This window comes from Channa argus, chromosome 4 (assembly GCF_033026475.1).
Source record: "Channa argus isolate prfri chromosome 4, Channa argus male v1.0, whole genome shotgun sequence".
NCBI lineage: Eukaryota > Metazoa > Chordata > Actinopteri > Anabantiformes > Channidae > Channa > Channa argus.
Genome location: NC_090200.1, coordinates 27,540,079 through 27,557,623, shown reverse-complemented (window position 1 = coordinate 27,557,623; position 17,545 = coordinate 27,540,079). Strand labels below are relative to the sequence as shown.

Genomic DNA, 17,545 nt, shown 5'->3' with positions numbered 1-17,545 from the left:
GGCATTGCAATAAAAAGAAATGATTCCATAGTGGAAATCAGTGGATGGGTTTAGGAATAACCTTGGAAACCAATGAATGCTCCATGCAAAAGAGGAGAGAGACCATTTGACTTGTCTAAAGCACACAGTCCAAAAGCTGTGGAGATTTGAGGGTTTAATGTTGTTCAAGCCTACTTGAAACGCCACAACATCATGAGGACTAACAGGTGATGCTGGAAGTGGGTGGGATATATTAGGAACCAAATTAACATTTTGTTCCTGAAGGTTATGTGTTGGTTAGACAAAAACCATAGACTTATAGTGTAAGGATTTGAGCGACTCTGACAAGGGGCAAATTGTGATTGCTAGATGACTGGGTCAGAGCAACATCAAAACTGTATTGTGGGATGTTCTCAGACTGCAGTTGCTGTCGGGACCTACCAAAAGTGGCCTGAGTAGTAAAATTTAGTACAATATCTACACTAGCTCAAAAAAAAAATATATAAATAAATAAAAAATATAAAAAACCCCACACACAGACCGGTTCAGATAAAAAGCTGCATTTTGCTGCAGACTGGTCATGGTGCCCATGTTGACTGCCAAAATGATCTACAATGGGCACATGAGCATAAAAACTGGATTACAAAGCAATGGAAGAAGGTGGTCTGGTCTGATAAATCCCATTTTCTTTTACGTTATGTGGGAATGTCAGGGTTAAGATTTAAGGGTGGATCACCTCAAATTTAAACTAAATATAGTGGTAATGTGGGGTAATAGCATTTGGTCATATGGTTTGATAATTAGCAAACAGGCAAACAAGATGGGCTTATTGAAGGGATCATATCTATGAAAGTATGCAAACTTATCCCTAAATTTACTACCATAACAATGCACATTAAGACAATAGAAATGAAACAAAAATGCTTGAGGAGTTTATATAAAAAGTTATGTTGAAAATTATAACAGTGCAAAAGTTTGCATCCCCTTAATAAATTAAAAAACTACTTTAAATGATTTCTGATGAACAAACATTTGTAATAGCTAATTGTGCAATAAATGTTCAAGAAATAAAAAAAAATTTGTTTCATTTTTTATTTGACATTTGTCAAGGGGGTACCAACTTTGACATTACTATACCCAAAGACAATTTAAAAACTTCAAAGTACTCTTAGTTAAAAAAAAACTCAAGATGTACCATTTGCAAGGGAAAGTTACTGGATTGTCAGTGCAACCTAGCAGCAAAGCTGATGGTGGCCAAATACTATGACTATATGACTATTTTTTTTTTTTTTTGAAATGTGCAAGGCCCTGAAAGAGATGACATCTGGATGGGAGCATGTGTTGCTCTAAAACCTGTATGAACTTCTCAGCATTGATGGTGTCTTTCCAGATGTGTAAACTGCACATGCCATAGGCACTAATGCACCCCATACCATCAAAAATGCAGGCTTTTGAACTGTCCGCTGATAACAAGCTGGATGGTCCCTTTCCTCTTTAGTCTGCAAGACATGCAACACTGGACCCACCTCTGCAGATTTTTACAGGCTCTGCCTCACTGAAATGCTCCATGTTACTGATTTATTGCCAATTAACCTAATTAGTTGTCAAATGCCCCTCCATTCATTTTTGATTTGCAGCAATTACTTTTCCAGCCTTTTGTTGGCACTGTTCCAACTTTTTTGAGATGTGTTGCTGCCATCAAATTCAAAATGAGCCAATATTTTGAATGAAATGGTAAAGTTTCAACATCTGATATCTGGTTTATGTTCTATTGTGAAGAAAGTATGGGTTGATGAGATTTGTAAATTATTGTATTATGTTTTTGTTTAGATTTTACACTTCATCCCAACTTTTTTTGAATTGGGGTTGTACAAACAAAGAACAGCACTTAGACCTTTCACCCAATGAAACATTACCCGGAGAATGAAAGAAAAACAAACAAACAAAAACAAAAAACCCCCACAAAAAAACAAAAACTAATTCAGCTTTTAAAATGCAATTGACCTCAGTTTACAGAGTGTCGTTAAACACGAGGTGATTCAACACAGTAGCAAACATGCTCCTGACCAGACCTCTTTAAAAACATGTTGGTTTTAAATTCAAAACAATCATGTATGTTATTAAAATTATATAACATATTTATCTGTTTTAACTTTGATGTTTGTATTTGCACCATTTATGATTTGCAAACCATAGCATTCTATTACTATCTCAACTTTTCAGGAAATAAGAGTTTCTCTATAGATTTTTATATACATAAAAGCCCAATAAAGCTTAATAGGCATCTTCAGTATAAAATTATTTGAATACTGCCAGCTTTCAAACCAGTGACCTGGCAAATAAGAGACAGCACTGTGGAGCCCAGTGGTCTGCAAAGCTAAATATTTGGCTGCAGTGGAATCATTGTGTCACTGGGAGTTTTGGGGAGTGCCAGTTAAGAATGTCACAATTTATAACATACAGTGCCATCACACCCCGTCCTCCTGAGTAGCAGTGTGTACACATCACCCTGGGCACCACACGAGTAATTTGGTGACAGTCAAACCTCAGTGTAATGCATCGGTCTCAGTCTACTTCACTCTGTTCATTTCTCCCTCATCTGTCCTCAGAACTGCCTGTTCTTCATAGTTCAGTCTGTTCTAATATTTAGATCCATGAGACAAGATTCATCAAGTCAGATCTTTTTAAAGAGCAACAAAGCAGATGAGATGAGAAAGGTTGTAGGCTGTGTTCTTTTAATAAATAATGACAATACTTTAAAGCTGATTGTTGCTGGTTATGGTTCTTTCATAGATCAACGTTGGAATTGAATGCACAAATCACTTTACCAGCTTGCCACTCCAAGTGTTCACATCTCTTTAGGTAAATGTATCCATTCATTCATTCAAAACTTGTTGCAGTGGTTTGTAATCCAAATATTAAATGTTCTCTAAAAAATGATTTTGCAGCTTAGTTGCTTATGAACCGTTTAGAAGACAAGGTGACTGAACATGTATGAAAAACTGATGTAATCTCATCACAACCCACGTTAAAGAGAAAGGGACACAATCTATAGGAAATCTTATGTAATGATCTCCGGTTAAATCTTATCATCATCTGAAAAATTCAACATAAACAGAGGGTTATGAACACAGCTGTGTGATAGACCAGATTTAAAACTAGTTTTCACTAAGAAAGTGTTAATGCATCCACAGACAGGATTACTGTGGACTGGGGACAAGGACGTACTTTAGATTAACTTAGTCTACATATGACCTTCTTCCAAGGCTTTATTGCTCAATTTTCTAAGTATTCAGTTTAAATTTGTCCCATGTTTGAATGTAAACCTAAAAACTGTAGCAAATACATAAAAATGTAATTCCACTGCAAGAAATACTTGGATTTGGAGTTTGCTAGAGCAGCAAAATGATACTTCTGTTGAATTCTATATTTAATACATTTCTTGCAGAATGTCATGATTAAACTTTACCTTTTTCACCTCAGTGTGTCTCCAGGGAGGCGAGTTTCTCCTGTGTGCAGTGACTCAACATATGCCAAGGCACTCTGCATAGAAGTCAGACAATAGCCTTCCTCTCCTATCAAATAGCTGAAAGAGAGAAGTATTAGGTAGACAAATGATTTAACGTTTTGACATCATCACTGTAAGGAGAAAGAGCTGGTATTACATGATGTATGACTGATCACATGAGTCCCAGTTGTACAGGCTTATTTAGCCTTAGTCATGTTGCTGAAAAACACAAAATCAGTATTTTACTATAGTATGCAAAGGGCCAAATATTTGAGCTCAGCAAGAATCAGTGGTTAGTAGGAATAATGAGAGATGTTTTTCCTCCCACTTCCAAAGCTCCTGCATATGCATTTTTAAAAAAGCATTAAGAATGGTAAGAGGGATAGGGAGAGGGTTAGTGCATTGGAAAAATAAGAATAGGTGAATGTAGGAGGCCAGCAGACAATTGGCCGAGAAAGGCTGGAGAGCAAGTCAACTCTGGACTACTGAGAGTAGTTAAGACTCACTGCAAACAAGGTGGTGTACTGCATGGTATGACACAAAGAGAGAGGGGAATAAAAATGTTGTTAGTAAACACTATATTGAAATATCTCTGTGAATTGCTAAAACAAACAACCAAACACTTAATGCAAGATTATTTAATTAAAAAAAGAGACGTAATTGTAAAAAGAAAATGGATAAATAGGCTGTTGTAACACTATACTAATGCTACAGTTCAAACCAAATAGAAAGAATGTGGCAGTGTTTTGTGACATCTGTAGCCGATTTGCCTGCTTCTATTTTAGGCCAATTTAATCAACAAACAAGAAGAAAAGGTCCAATGCTAAACTACATAAAAGTATGCATTTTCTGCCATAGAAGTCAGTTTGTCTGCCTGTTCTGCTGTCAACACCTTGGGAGCTTTGCTGCTGACAAGCAAGATCTGACGTCACAAGCAACCAAATGAAGGTCAGTATGTGTAGTTTCTTCTCTTCAGTAGCACTCCTGTCTTATTTAAAAGAAGACAAATCTGGGTCTTTACTATCAAAGTCTGATTTTGAAAACACATTTTTAGATGCGAGTTATGGCTTTACACGCACTTAGGTAGCCGGTGAGAAATCCCTTTTATCAGGTAATCATGTTTATATGCACTTAATCCATGTATACATGCAGCAGAGGAGTAACTTACATTTATTTTTGAAGAGTGGTGCAGAGTATTTTACTGTATATAGGCACAGAAAATGCTGCTTTCTGACTTTTTTGTTTGTCTGTGGGTGTTTGTGATGCAGCCAAGTGACAGGTGAAGACAAAGAAAAAAGATAAGTGGAGACACAAGCAGGTGATCCACAATGAGAACTGTTTGAATTTTTAAAATCCACAAGGGGAAAGCAACTTACTTAAATTTTTACAAGGCACTAGTTAAATTCTCTATCCAACTTTAGGGATAACTAACTCAGCTCTGTGTTCCCGTCAACAAGCTTTTGTTACACAGTTTTGATTTCTTGTGACACTCTCCAGAATTCTTTTGTGAAATAGGTAAAAAACATGGACACAATGGACATCTTGCTAGTTACCCAACTGTTTAATTGTCGCTGAACAACTACATATCCATGTTGATTGCTTAGTTTTCACTGGGGTTGCTCGTGTTTAGTCTGGTCTTCGCCTAATGTTTGAGGGGACGTTTGCTTGTAAGACCTTGGTATAAGAGTGAAAAGTAGAGTATTTGTTTCAAAGACCAAGTTAAAACTTGGCTGAGGATTCTTTTCCCCTCTCACATGACTTCCCACATTCTGCTCAACTTTCCTCCAAATCTCTCTCTTTTTATTCTAAGTGGTGGTTGTGGTTCGGACTTCAGAGTAGTGGTTAACTGATATGGGTATGTCAATAGCTGATCCCTAGGCTGATCTCTTAATTATTAATAGAAATGAGAGATAAATATGTTTAACTTATAAAGGACATTTCATATTGAACACGTCACAATTATTTTAAATAATTTAAAACAAACAATTTGTACTGAGGAAACTAAATGAATTCAGAGCCAGATCAGAATTTTAATTGCTATTTTGAAAATATTATTTGTAGAGCAGAAACAAGAATATCTGATTATTTTATTTATTAATCATTAAAAACACACAATTGGGTACACATACCAGAAACTCATCAACTAATAAATCCTCACTTCATGAAGGTTATAATTTTCTTTTTCCATATTAGGCTCATTCACTTGTATGATATTTTGGAGGCTGTTATGTTCAAAGCTATTGAGTTGTGTTTAGGGCTATACTTAATGATCATTTTCCCATTAAGCTTTATTTAATTTTTCAATAATATAACAATTAATTTACTAAAAATACAATTTCAATTCATCAATCATTTATATTTCAATATTTTATTCAATTCACGTTATGTAAATTGTATTTGTGTTTACGTAGACTGTTAAGTTGACTTGTCACCTCACCCCTAGTTGTGTTGCGTTCTACTTTATTCTTTTCTTCCAGATCTGCATTAATGAAGCTATTTAACAGCAGTATCTTCCACAATGATTATACAGCATCTGAATCAACTCCTCAAATACTTGCAAACAAAACTGAACATTACCACCTTAATGAAGTGAGGATTTATTGCACTGTTGGAATAAATTGACTTACTTTTAGCTGCAGGTATCCCTATTAAATTAAGTCAAGTCAACATAGTGTACATACAGACTAAATAGCTCCCTTACATATACTATATAAAATGAATAATAGTCCTGACATTAAACTGTGTGAAGTTTAAGAAGAATTAAGAATAAATAAATAAATAAAAACTTGCCACTATCATATGTGTTTCTCTAACAATGTACAGAGATCAAACACACAAACACCACATTTCATTTGTTCTGGCATTAATTTAAAGTATGGGTTACACATTACAGAAAGGTAATCTGAGCTGCTGTTTGACATTTTAAGCTGCAAATAAGTAGTTTACAGGTGCAGTGGAGCAAGAACAAATCATCCACTAGTTAACTGATAAGGGAGGAGGTTGTTCTCTTGGACGGATTAAAAAAAAGAAGAAGAAGAAGAGGGTCGCCAAATATAGTTGAGTGGCTGCACAACTATTTTAGATTAGCACCAATGTTGTTACATAGTATCAGCCTCATCAGCCTTATGGTCTGTACTGGTTGCACCTCTCCTTTCACTTGAATCCTTCAAACCCAATAAACCACATAAACATCAACTAGGACTTAATTTGGATTTTTATAGAGGGGGAAAACCCACTTCCAGAATATCTTGAAACTCCTTGGCCCCAGAAAATCTGACCAGCTGGCTTTAACAACCCACAGTTTTTATGGCAATGTGGATACCTCGTGGGTGTAGTCTCAATATACACGCAAAATGACCAGCTTTCCCAAAGTGTCTTACTTTACTGTTATCTTGGTATTTGCTACCACATCTTCTGCCTTAGTGTGGCAACAAGGCACAATAAGCAAGTTTGCACCCATCCAACCCAGAAAAGGTTAATTTCTTGTTTCAAAATGTATATTGGGATGTCCACAACAGTTTACAGTTGTGATGTCTAATTGTAAATGAATACTGAAGCCTGAATAATACTGAATTTATCAAGTAGATGTAGACATCTATTTATATCTATTAAGCTTAAAAAGAGAAGGAATGTGATAGCTTATTATGGAATACATGTGAGTGTGAATACTTTACTCTCCGTTTAGCTGTTCTGGTCTTTGCCAAAAAGTTTTTTTTTTTGTCCTTTTGGCTCATCCTGTGAGTTCAGGGTTGCCAAAGCGGATCATTGTCTGCTTGTTGATTTGGCACAGTTTTTACGCTGGATGCCCTTCCTAACACAACCCCTCCCCAATTTCTACCGGGCTTGGACTGGCACTGCACAGCTGGGGATGGTAAATGGGCTGTTGGGGGTTCGAGTTTTGCCCAGGGACACGTCGACACTTAGCCGGGACCGGGGATCAATCCAATGACCCTGTGGTCCGTGGACCACTGCCTTTACCAACTGAGCTACAGCTGCCCCCTTACAGAAACCAAAACAATGGGCTGAATAAGACTAACAAGCTAACAACAAACAAGCAAAATGTGTGTAAGCTGACTGAGACATAGGGGAACAATATGATGCAAGGGGACATTCCTGGTTTCATTCGCCATCTCTTTCCATCATAATGACTCACCCTTCATGAATAAATTCCTCCAGAGCAGCACATTCAGACACCAACTGAGGACACTGGCACCGCAGAGCCACAAACGACAGGATGGGCAACAGGTCATCTGCACCACTGTCAAATGAAAGAAAAAGACAGTGTGACTGAGTAAAAGAGGAAAACAGACGTAAATAAATACAGCAGAAGAGAGAAAGAAGTAGTGACATATACAGAGTGCAATAGCACCCACTCCCTGGGGGACTCAACTAAAACTAAATGCAATGTAGTCCTTAATGGGATACGTGTTCAGCGATGGAAATGATAAAGCTTTTTTCTCTCCCTGAGATCTGCGGGGAGGACAAATTGCAGCCTTGCAGATGACAGCCTGATAGCATTCTCCCTGTGTGCAGACACTGACCATTTGTTTATCAGGACTCACACGCAGGGCTAACTGCTTTCTTGCTAGTTTGCGTGAGAAGGTACACTGCCAGCCCTAGACTGACCCGGTCGCATGCAACTCGATACTCTCCTCCTACGGGTTCTGAAAGGTGTGGACAGGCTCATGTAACCGCTTAGATTTGGACCTCACATGCACACAATCACAACTCTGAATTATAATCTTCTGAGTTCAGAACTATAAACATACACATACCGATCCTCTCACACGAAATCTAGTGTCTCTGCATTCCAAGGATACAATGTGTTCTGATGACTGCATAAACACTGATTTCAGTGCAAAGATTAGATTTCAGTATGTTTGCCAGACATTCCTGTTAAATATTTAAAGAAAAGAAAAGAAAGAAATACAGAAAATAAATGTTATTTTTATAATTGACAGAATATAGAGGAAAGGTAGTTACCAATTTATTCACACAATGGGAGAGAGAAAAGAAAGGAATGTAGACAAAAGCACAAAAGAGAACAAATGAGCTCCCAGTTGGTCAAGGACAAAGAACCAGCAAAACTGCTGCTCAATGAGTAAAAGAGGGCAATGAGTACATTAAAGTGTGTCCGTGTGTGTGTGTTTGAAAAAGAGAGTGTATGCGTTTCTACTCATGTAAAAAGGGTGTAAATATATGGCACAAAAAGCTAAAACAGTAAATAAATGTATGATACAAATATTGAATACATTAAATCCAGCTGAAGTCTGATAAGCTTGACTTATCATTAGACCCTGATATACTACAAATCTACATACACATTCTAAGTGACGCACTGATCAAAATCACGGTCGCAAGCAGAAGGAAATGTATTTAGAAAGACTAGGAGCTGCGTGTGGGCCAGTACTGATTTACAGGACAGAATACTGAACACTAGTAGCTCAGAAGCAGGAAAGTACAAATAAACCCTTTCTGTGAATCTTGGAATCAACATCAAGTTTTTTTCCTGTTTGAAAACATTTTGAATTTAAGCTGCCAACAGCTACTGCCTAGAATAAAGTAAAATTAGAATGGACCCATGCCAGATCTTCCCTCTAAAAAACACTTGTTCCTTTGAAATGCTAGTTCAGAATTTTTTATTTTCATTCTGACCAGGTTGCAATGATTTTCAGAAAAGATAATTACAGATAATATCCTTAGATGTCAAACATAATTGCACTCTTGTTCTCTTAAATACAAACAAGAGAAGAAAAACATTAATTCAGATCCCTTCATTGATGATGCAGTGTTTGAATTGATTTGCCAAATAACAAAAAAATTCCACACAGCAAAATTCAATGCATTTTGTTACTGTATATTTTAGCACAGAGTGCACACACAAATCCTTCACAAGTGCTGTACCCAGTCAATTCTCTACTCCTTCTACTCTGCTGTGTCTGATCACTTCACACCCTCCAATACAAGGAGACAGATATAGAGCAGGAGACATGCCCCCGCCCCCAAGGCATTTGAGGGTTTCACTGAACACTAAGAGGATTTTTAATGAACATTGTGCAAATAAAAACATTAAATGCTCTTGACATGTCAAATGGATTTCATGTCAACTGTTGTACGTTTTAAAAATTCTCTTAGCTTAAACAATAGCGCCCCTATAATTGGTTCTATTATATTGCTATCCCCACTGTTCACTAAACAGTGACTTTTGTTCACTAAAAGTCTCAGTCTCCACTTGTATAATAATGATGCCAAAAAATTATCAACCCACTAGCTTAAGGACAAGAGTTAGTAGAAACTTAGGAGTGAGGACGGTGATTGTAAATGCATCTTTGCTTTCTTTCTTCGATGTGGTTTAGAGGATAGTCAAAGCTATAATGACAAGATATGTATGAAAACTTCCTCTGCATTCATTCATTCATCAGTTTAATTAAAACTTTTTCAATTCAGAACAGTTTTAGTGAAGTGCGCTTCATGTTCTCTATTAAGACATTTGTCTGATTCATCAATTCCCCAGACCTTGATCTCTTGTCATTCTCCGTTTTGTTGGGCTCTGGGTCTGTTCCAAACAGACAGAACGACCCACTTTTAGGTTTTGCCAGGGGGAGGCACTCTATAGGGGGGCAGCAGACCTAGGAAAGCCCCTGCTGTGCCAGCCCTAGAGGAGTACTGATGAGGCCTGACAGGCCAACTACCAAGATCTTAAATCATGTTTGAGTATTTCCACTTGACTTTAGAATTTACTTTTCTCCATATTGTAAGTAAGTATGTTGATGTAAGTAGGTAGGAGAAGAAATGGCTCCTATTTTTTAAGGTTAATGAGGTCTTTTGGTGGAATTCAACAAAGAGAAAAAAATTATTTTACATTGTTTCTCTTATTTAGCTTGTAACGATTTCATTCTCCAGTAAAAATCTTCGTAAACAAGGTTACATTTTGTTGATTTACTCACATGGCAGCTGTTCTAGGTGTAGACTCAGCCTCATGAAGACACCTGTACTCTTCAGCACAAACACAGATCTGCCGTAATGCTCGAACTGAAAAACAGCGCAAGCAATAAATATTAATTTGGAACCTGCTGTCTTTGTAGCAGAGAATCACAGGTATGCAATTAACAATTATGGCAAAATATTGCAGCTTGCCATGATTTACAACTATACACTTTACAACTATAATATTAGGTGGTTCTATATGACAAAAGGAAGAGAACTACTGGATGTTTAAAGATAGATGAGATTTAAATAAAACCTAATAATAAATATAAAAGCCCTGTTGCTATGTTATTTATCACAATAACAGAAAGGGTACGCTTGATACTATTTTGTGGCTGGAATTATTAAAAGGAACAAATTGAATTTTAACAAAAAAATAAATAAATGAAATGTGCCATTTACACAAATTTAAAAGCAATATATTACAAACAAAAACATCACACAACAGCCATTTGTCTACTGAAGTTAAATTAACATTCAAATTGCAGAAAAAAGGATTAAACTCATTTCTGTGTAAAGTGTATGCAATCCACTGTTGATATATTCCTGTTTATAGTTTACGTTGTACAACTAATGCTGGGTATTGTACTGATTTCTTGACTTCAATACATCATCGGTTTTCAGCTTGTCCCTTTAGGGGTTCACCACAGCCAAACGTGTTCTGCATGTTGATTTTGCATGAGTTTTTATGCTGGATGCCCTTCCTGCCACAACCCTACCATTACTACCGACTGGGTGGGGGAGACCACACCTGGTGGCGAAGTTTTTGAAAATGAATAAAATAGAAATCAGTCACTGTCAGTCCCTGATTCCCTGTCCTATCTCTTACTGCTAACATGATTCACAGGGAGACTACTCGTTATTAGAGGAGGGGCAATTTTGGAGTGTGGGGGACAGCTGCTGAAAAAGTCCACCAGAACTTGCTCAGTTTTAAGAAAGATACTATGAACAAATTGGGCTGAACATTAGTGTGTGTGTGTGTGTGTGTGTGTGTGTGTGTGTGTGTGTGTGTGTGTGTGTGTGTGTGTGTGTGTGTGTGTATATATATATATATATATATATATATATATATATATATATATATATATATATATATATATATATATATATATATATATATATATATATATATATATATATATATATATATATATATATATATATATATATATATATATATATATATATATATATATATATATATATATATAGCGCTCCTTGTTTACCGCTATTAGCAATTAGCCACCAAGCTCCCTATTTTAAAACACGATGATTGATGAGGAAACACAGGAAAAGCTGAAACGATTGCTTTGCTGCAGGTTTATTCTTGCTTTCGTGTTTAAATAAAGTTTTATTGCTGTTTTTTGTGTGGAGCTATATATTGTGCATACAGAGATGATGAACATAGACATAGTTAAGCTGAGTATTACTTCAACTTGGTTCTGTCTCTCCTCTTACAGCTCACTCTGTGTGTGTGTGTGTCTGTGTGTGTGTTCCCCCTTTGCCACACAGACTGTCTTTACATGCACCTAAGTAACCAGGTTACAGAGTTTACAAACACTTAAATTTGGTTACAGGAAATCCGAATATACGAGAGTAATCTGATTTCTGATCCACCTCAATTATTGCAAGCATGCTTGCATTATGCATGATTAACAGATTTTCAATGTGTAGAGACAAAGTGCTGCTTCATGACATTTTTTTGGCTGTGTTCATCTTGCTGCAGAGTTCAAGTGCAGGGGAATTGAGGGGAAAAAAGGAGACACACAGCTGATCCTCAGCACAAAATGTCTGAATTTTAAAGACTCTGCAGGAGAAAATGACAGACTTCTATGAGGCACTACGGGTTAGTTACATTTGCTGACTTTGTAAAAACAAAGCAGCATCGTTCTGTTAATCACCTCTCCCTCACTCAGTTCCTTGTATCGTCTGCAAAATGCAAAAGCAAGGGGAAACAAGCCAGTGTATTCTTGTGCCAGTCCCAAGTTTGGATAAATGCAGAACGTTGTGCCAGGAAGGGCATCAGACGTAAAACACATGCCAAATTAAAAATGCGAATCATCAATTTCACACCGAAACAGACTCCCATACCGGATCAGTTGGGGTCCGGGTTAACAACAACCGCCACCAGTGCTGTTGACCTACAGGGTACGAATGGAAATTTGACTACTGTTGGTCGAAGAAGGATGAGAGGAGGAAGGCGTATTCGTAGGTAGAGATAGAAGAGGAAAGCTAAGAATGTAGGACTGACAGTAGGGAAGGCTAGAGAGTCGATTTATGACATGATGCAGAGAAGGATATACTATGTGTCCAGGAGACCAGGTGGTAAGGTAGCAAGGCTAGAAGCTTAGGAGCAGGGTTCAAGTTGTTCTAGCATGGGTCAGATAGGAAGAGAAATGGAGTAGGAGTTATCCTGAAACAGGATTTTGTGAGGAATGTTCTAGAGGTGAAAAGAGTATCAGACAGGTTGATGAGTCTGAAGCTGGAAATTGAAGGGGTAATGTTCAATGTTGTAAGTGGTTTTGCCCCACAGGTAGGATGTGAGTTAAAAGAAAAGGAGAAAATCTGGAGTGAGTTAGATGAAGTGATTCAGAGCATCCCCAGTGGTGAGAGAGTGGTGATTCGTGCAGATTTCAATGGACATGTAGGTGAAGGGAACAGAGGTGATGAGAATGTGATGGGCAGGTTTGGTCTTCAGGACATGAGCACAGAAGGACAGATAGTGGTAGAGTTGGCAAAGAGGATGGAAATGGCTGTAGTGAACACTTTCTTCCAGAAGAGGCAGGAACACAGGGTGACATATAAGGGCGGAGGTAGAAGCACTCAGGTGGACTACATCTTATGCCAACGTAATCTGAAATAGATCAGTGACTGCAAAGTATTGGTAGGGAAGAGTGTAGCAAGACAACACAGGATGGTGGTGTGTAAAATGACTCTGGTGATGAGGAAGATGAAGATGACAAAGGCAGAGCAGAGGATGAAGTGGTGGAAGTTGAAAAAAGAAGAATTTTGTGTAGTTTTCAGTGAGGAACTGAGACAGACCATGGGTGGTTTGGAGGTGCTTCCAGATGACTGGACCACTACAGCTAATGTGATCAGGGAGACAGGTTGGAGGGTACTTGGTGTATCATCGGGAAAGAGGAAAGTGGACAAGGAGAATGAGGTGGAGGAACGAGGAAGTTCAGGAGTGTATACAGAGAAAGAGGTTAGCTAAGAAGAAGTGGGACACAGAGGACTGAAGAGAGTATACAGGATTACAGGGAGATGCAGCGTAAGGTGAAGGTAGAGGTGGGAAAGCCCAAATAAAGAGCATATGAGGACTTGTATGCTAGGTTGGACACTAAAGAGGGAGAGATGGATTTGTACAGGTTGGCCAGACAAAGAGATAGAGATGGAAAGGATGTGCAGCAGGTTAGGGTGATTAAGGATAAGGATGGAAATGTATTGACAGGTGCCAGGAGTGTGATGGGAAGATGGAAGGAGTACTTTGAAGAGTTGATGAATGAGGAAAATGAAAGGGAACGAAGAGTAGAAGAGGTGACTGATGTGGAGCAGGAAGTAGCAAAGATTAAAGAGTGAAGAGTGAAGTGAGGAGGATGCTGAAGAGGATGAAGCTAGGCTAAGGGCAGACGTGAGGATTTGTGAGCAGCGATATGGTTTCATGCCTAAAAAAGAAAAAAAACAAGAAAAAAGTGGTGAGGTGTGCTGTAGGTGTGACAGAGGAGTTCAAGGTGGAGGTGGGTCTGCATCAATGATCAGCTCTGAGCCCCTTTTTGTTTGCTCTGGTGATGGACAGGCTGACAGACGAGGTTAGACAGGAATCTCTGTGGACTATGATATTTGCAGAAGAAATTGTGATCTGTAGTGAGATCAGGGAGCAGGTGGAGCTCTGCTCTGGAAAAATGAGGAATGAAACTTAGCCGCAGCAAGACAGAATACATGTGTTTCCATTAGAGGGAACCAGGTGAACTGTTAGGTTACAGGGAGCAGAGGTGAAGAAAATGCACGACTTTAAGTACTTAGGGTCAACCCTTCAGAGCAACTGAGAGTGTGGAAAAGAGGTGAAGAGGTGAGTGCAAGCAGGTTGGAACGGGTGGAATAAAGTGTCAGGTGTGTTGTGTGATAAAACAGTACCAGCGAGAATGGCAGGAAAGGGGTTTAAGACTGTGGTGAGACCAGCAATGTTGTTCGGGCTAGAGACAGTGGCACTGAAGAAAAGACAGGAGGCAGAGCTGGAGGTAGCAGAGCTTAAGACGTTGAGGTTCTCTTTGGGAGTGAGTACATAAGAGGGACAGCTCATGTTAGATGTGTTGGAGATAAAGTCAGAGAGGCCAGATTGAGGTGTTTAGGACATATTCAGAGGAGAGACTGTGAACATATCGGTAAAAGGATGCTGAGGTTGGAGCTGCCAGGCAGGAGGTCTAGAGGAAGACCAAAGAGGAGATTTATGGATGTAGTGAGAGAGGACATGAGGATACAGAGCATAGAGTTAGATAGAGGCACATGATTCACTGTGGCGACCGCTGAAAGGGAACAGCCTAATGGAAAAAATGTTCTGTTGGGGAAAGCCAATCAAAAAGCCAAAACATATATGGTTATGTGTATACATGGCATAGAAATCTGTTCTCCAGGAGAAATTTCCTAGGCAAAAATCGGATTTGTCTAATTCCCTAACCTGATTTCAGAAACCAACTCTCGTTTACATGACCGTTATAAAATCTGGTTTCCAGAGAAAGCTGACTGTAACCTGGTTACTAACGTCTAACAATTTCTCCAGAGAGCTTGAAATTTATTGTAAAATCATTTTATAACTTATCTGCCAACACTTTGGTTAAATAGATTTAACCACATTTAAATACATTTTGATATTTTTACAAGCTTTGAAAACTTAGAAAACTAAATCCAGTTAAGGACTATTAAATACTTGTGCTGAGGGAAAAATATTTTTACCAACTCTCTTTCCTAATATCCACTATTTGTGTAAGAACAAATAAAAACAACAAAGTCAGACTCACCAATACATTCCAACTTCCTCTGTGGACAGCTGTGTTTAAAAAGAAGCTTAAGCTCCTGAACTGCATAATCATAGGGGAAGGAACCTTGCATGCCAGGGTTCTGGGGAAACAGTTTCAAAGGAACACCAACATCCCCAGGTGAAACATCTTTGTACAACTTCATACTCTCCTCAAAGGCCTGCTCCCTTTCCCAGTTGACTTTCCTAAAAAAAAAAAAAAAAAAAAAAAAAAAACATTAACAGACAAATGTCAAATATCTTTGTTTAAAGTTTGGGAACCATTTTATTAGGCTGTACAAGGGGCAGGTAAATATTAAAGCATAACAATACCATATGTCAAGGACGATGTATAAACTTGTCTATATGCTTCCCATGCCAAGAGTAAATTTGCCAGTGACATGGAAAAAGGGAAAATAATAAAATTTTAAATATGGAGAAAACAGGAGGAGACAACAAAATACTGAAACCCCTTAACTGCTTGACTGAAATTGTCTGCTTATTTATACTTTGGCTTTCACAGTTTTGCTGGATCCCTGATCTCTCCTGACATTATCAGGTGTTATTGTTTGTTTAATGACACTAATGTGAACTCGTCAGTCTCTTTCACTAACGCTGATGTAACCTAATTTGACATCATTTTGATTTGATTTATTATAATAAACTGTCAAAACCCAGTAATTCCAATTATCTAATAGCTCTTGACACCAGTATTGTCAGAATGCACTTTCAAACAGGGGATCTCGTATTTCCTTTCATTCTCGCTGAAATCCCAAAAACTGCATGACACTTCTGCAAATGGAACTACCCATTATAATGTCGGTAGATTTGTACATTTAGTCATACTATTAACATTGCAACAAAACCAATCATTTTAAAAACCATTTGAGTGTATTAAAATTACATAAAGCTAAAGCAACTTAGAAGTGGCTGAAATACAGTTTGTAGAGTAGCACTGCCTCATGCTGGTCAACGGGAGACAGTGTATTTCTAGGATACAATTCAATGCTAAACCCTAATATTTGCTTTAACTCCAGTGCAACAAATGCCATGTGACCTCCTCCCAGCCCAGTGTAAACATGTTGTGACTATGCAGCACCTTTGCAGCCATTATCAGGAAATTAGATCAAATGATAAAGGATTTACAGGCATAGATTATATTGGATCTTCTGTATGCTAATGTGAGAGACTTATACAAATCAATGGCACTGACCCCCCCTTGGTGGATCTGATCATAATGTTGTTCACACTATCCCAGCCACCACCAGGAATGCAAAATGCAGGATGCAGCAGGATGGTGTGAAGCAGGTTTGGTCAAGCACGAGAAAGATCGTGGGTCTGGATTGAAAAGGTGGATGGAGAACAGGGCCAGGCTGACAGCAAAAATGCCTTTTTCAAAAGATTAGACAGCTCCTCCTCTTCTGGTCAGCTCCCTGTGGTGCTTAACCCCACTTCCAACAGAACAGTCCTTTCTTTTAACCCCCCTTCCTTGACACTGACCACCACCAGCCCAGGGTGAGGATGTACATGGACCATCGGGTTCTTGGTCATGTCCCTGACTAAGGACTTTCTCTCTCAATTGCTCAGTTTGGCCGTCCAGCCAGCTCTAGTAAGAGTCCTGGTGGTTCCAAACTTCTTCCATTTATGTATGATGGAGGCTTGTGCTCATTGGGACCTTTAATCCTGCAGAATTTTTTCTGTACCCTTCTCCAGATGTGTTCCTCTATACAATCCTATCTCTGAGGTCTACAGACAATTCCTTGGACTTCATGGCTTGGTTTGCGCTCTGACATGCACTGTTAATTGTGGGACCTTATATAGACAGGTGTATGCTTTTCCAAATCATTTTCAATCAACGGAATTTCCTACAAGTGGACTCCAATCAAGTTTTTAAAAAACCTCAAGGATGATCAGTGGAAACAGGATGCACCAGTGCTCAATTTTGAGTGTCATAAAAAGTGTTTTTGAGTGTCTTCTTTTAAATACATTTGCAAAGATTTCAAACAAACTTTAACACTGTCATTATGGGGTACTGTATTTTTATATATATATATATATAT

The 17,545-nt window shown here is 38.2% G+C and overlaps 1 protein-coding gene across 3 annotated transcripts in view; it reads right to left on the bottom strand.

The window, feature by feature from the left end:
* vps9d1 (VPS9 domain containing 1) overlaps positions 1-17,545 on the bottom strand; it is a 33,231-nt gene that overhangs the window by 2,449 nt on the left and 13,237 nt on the right. For all 3 annotated transcript variants that reach the window (XM_067502381.1, XM_067502382.1, XM_067502383.1), the window contains 4 exons: positions 15,490-15,692; positions 10,435-10,519; positions 7,641-7,745; positions 3,449-3,565 (listed from right to left, as the gene is read on the bottom strand). In XM_067502381.1, the coding sequence (XP_067358482.1) occupies positions 3,454-3,565; positions 7,641-7,745; positions 10,435-10,519; positions 15,490-15,692 (505 nt within the window). In that variant the 3' untranslated portion in view covers positions 3,449-3,453. The remainder of the gene's footprint in view (positions 1-3,448; positions 3,566-7,640; positions 7,746-10,434; positions 10,520-15,489; positions 15,693-17,545) is intronic.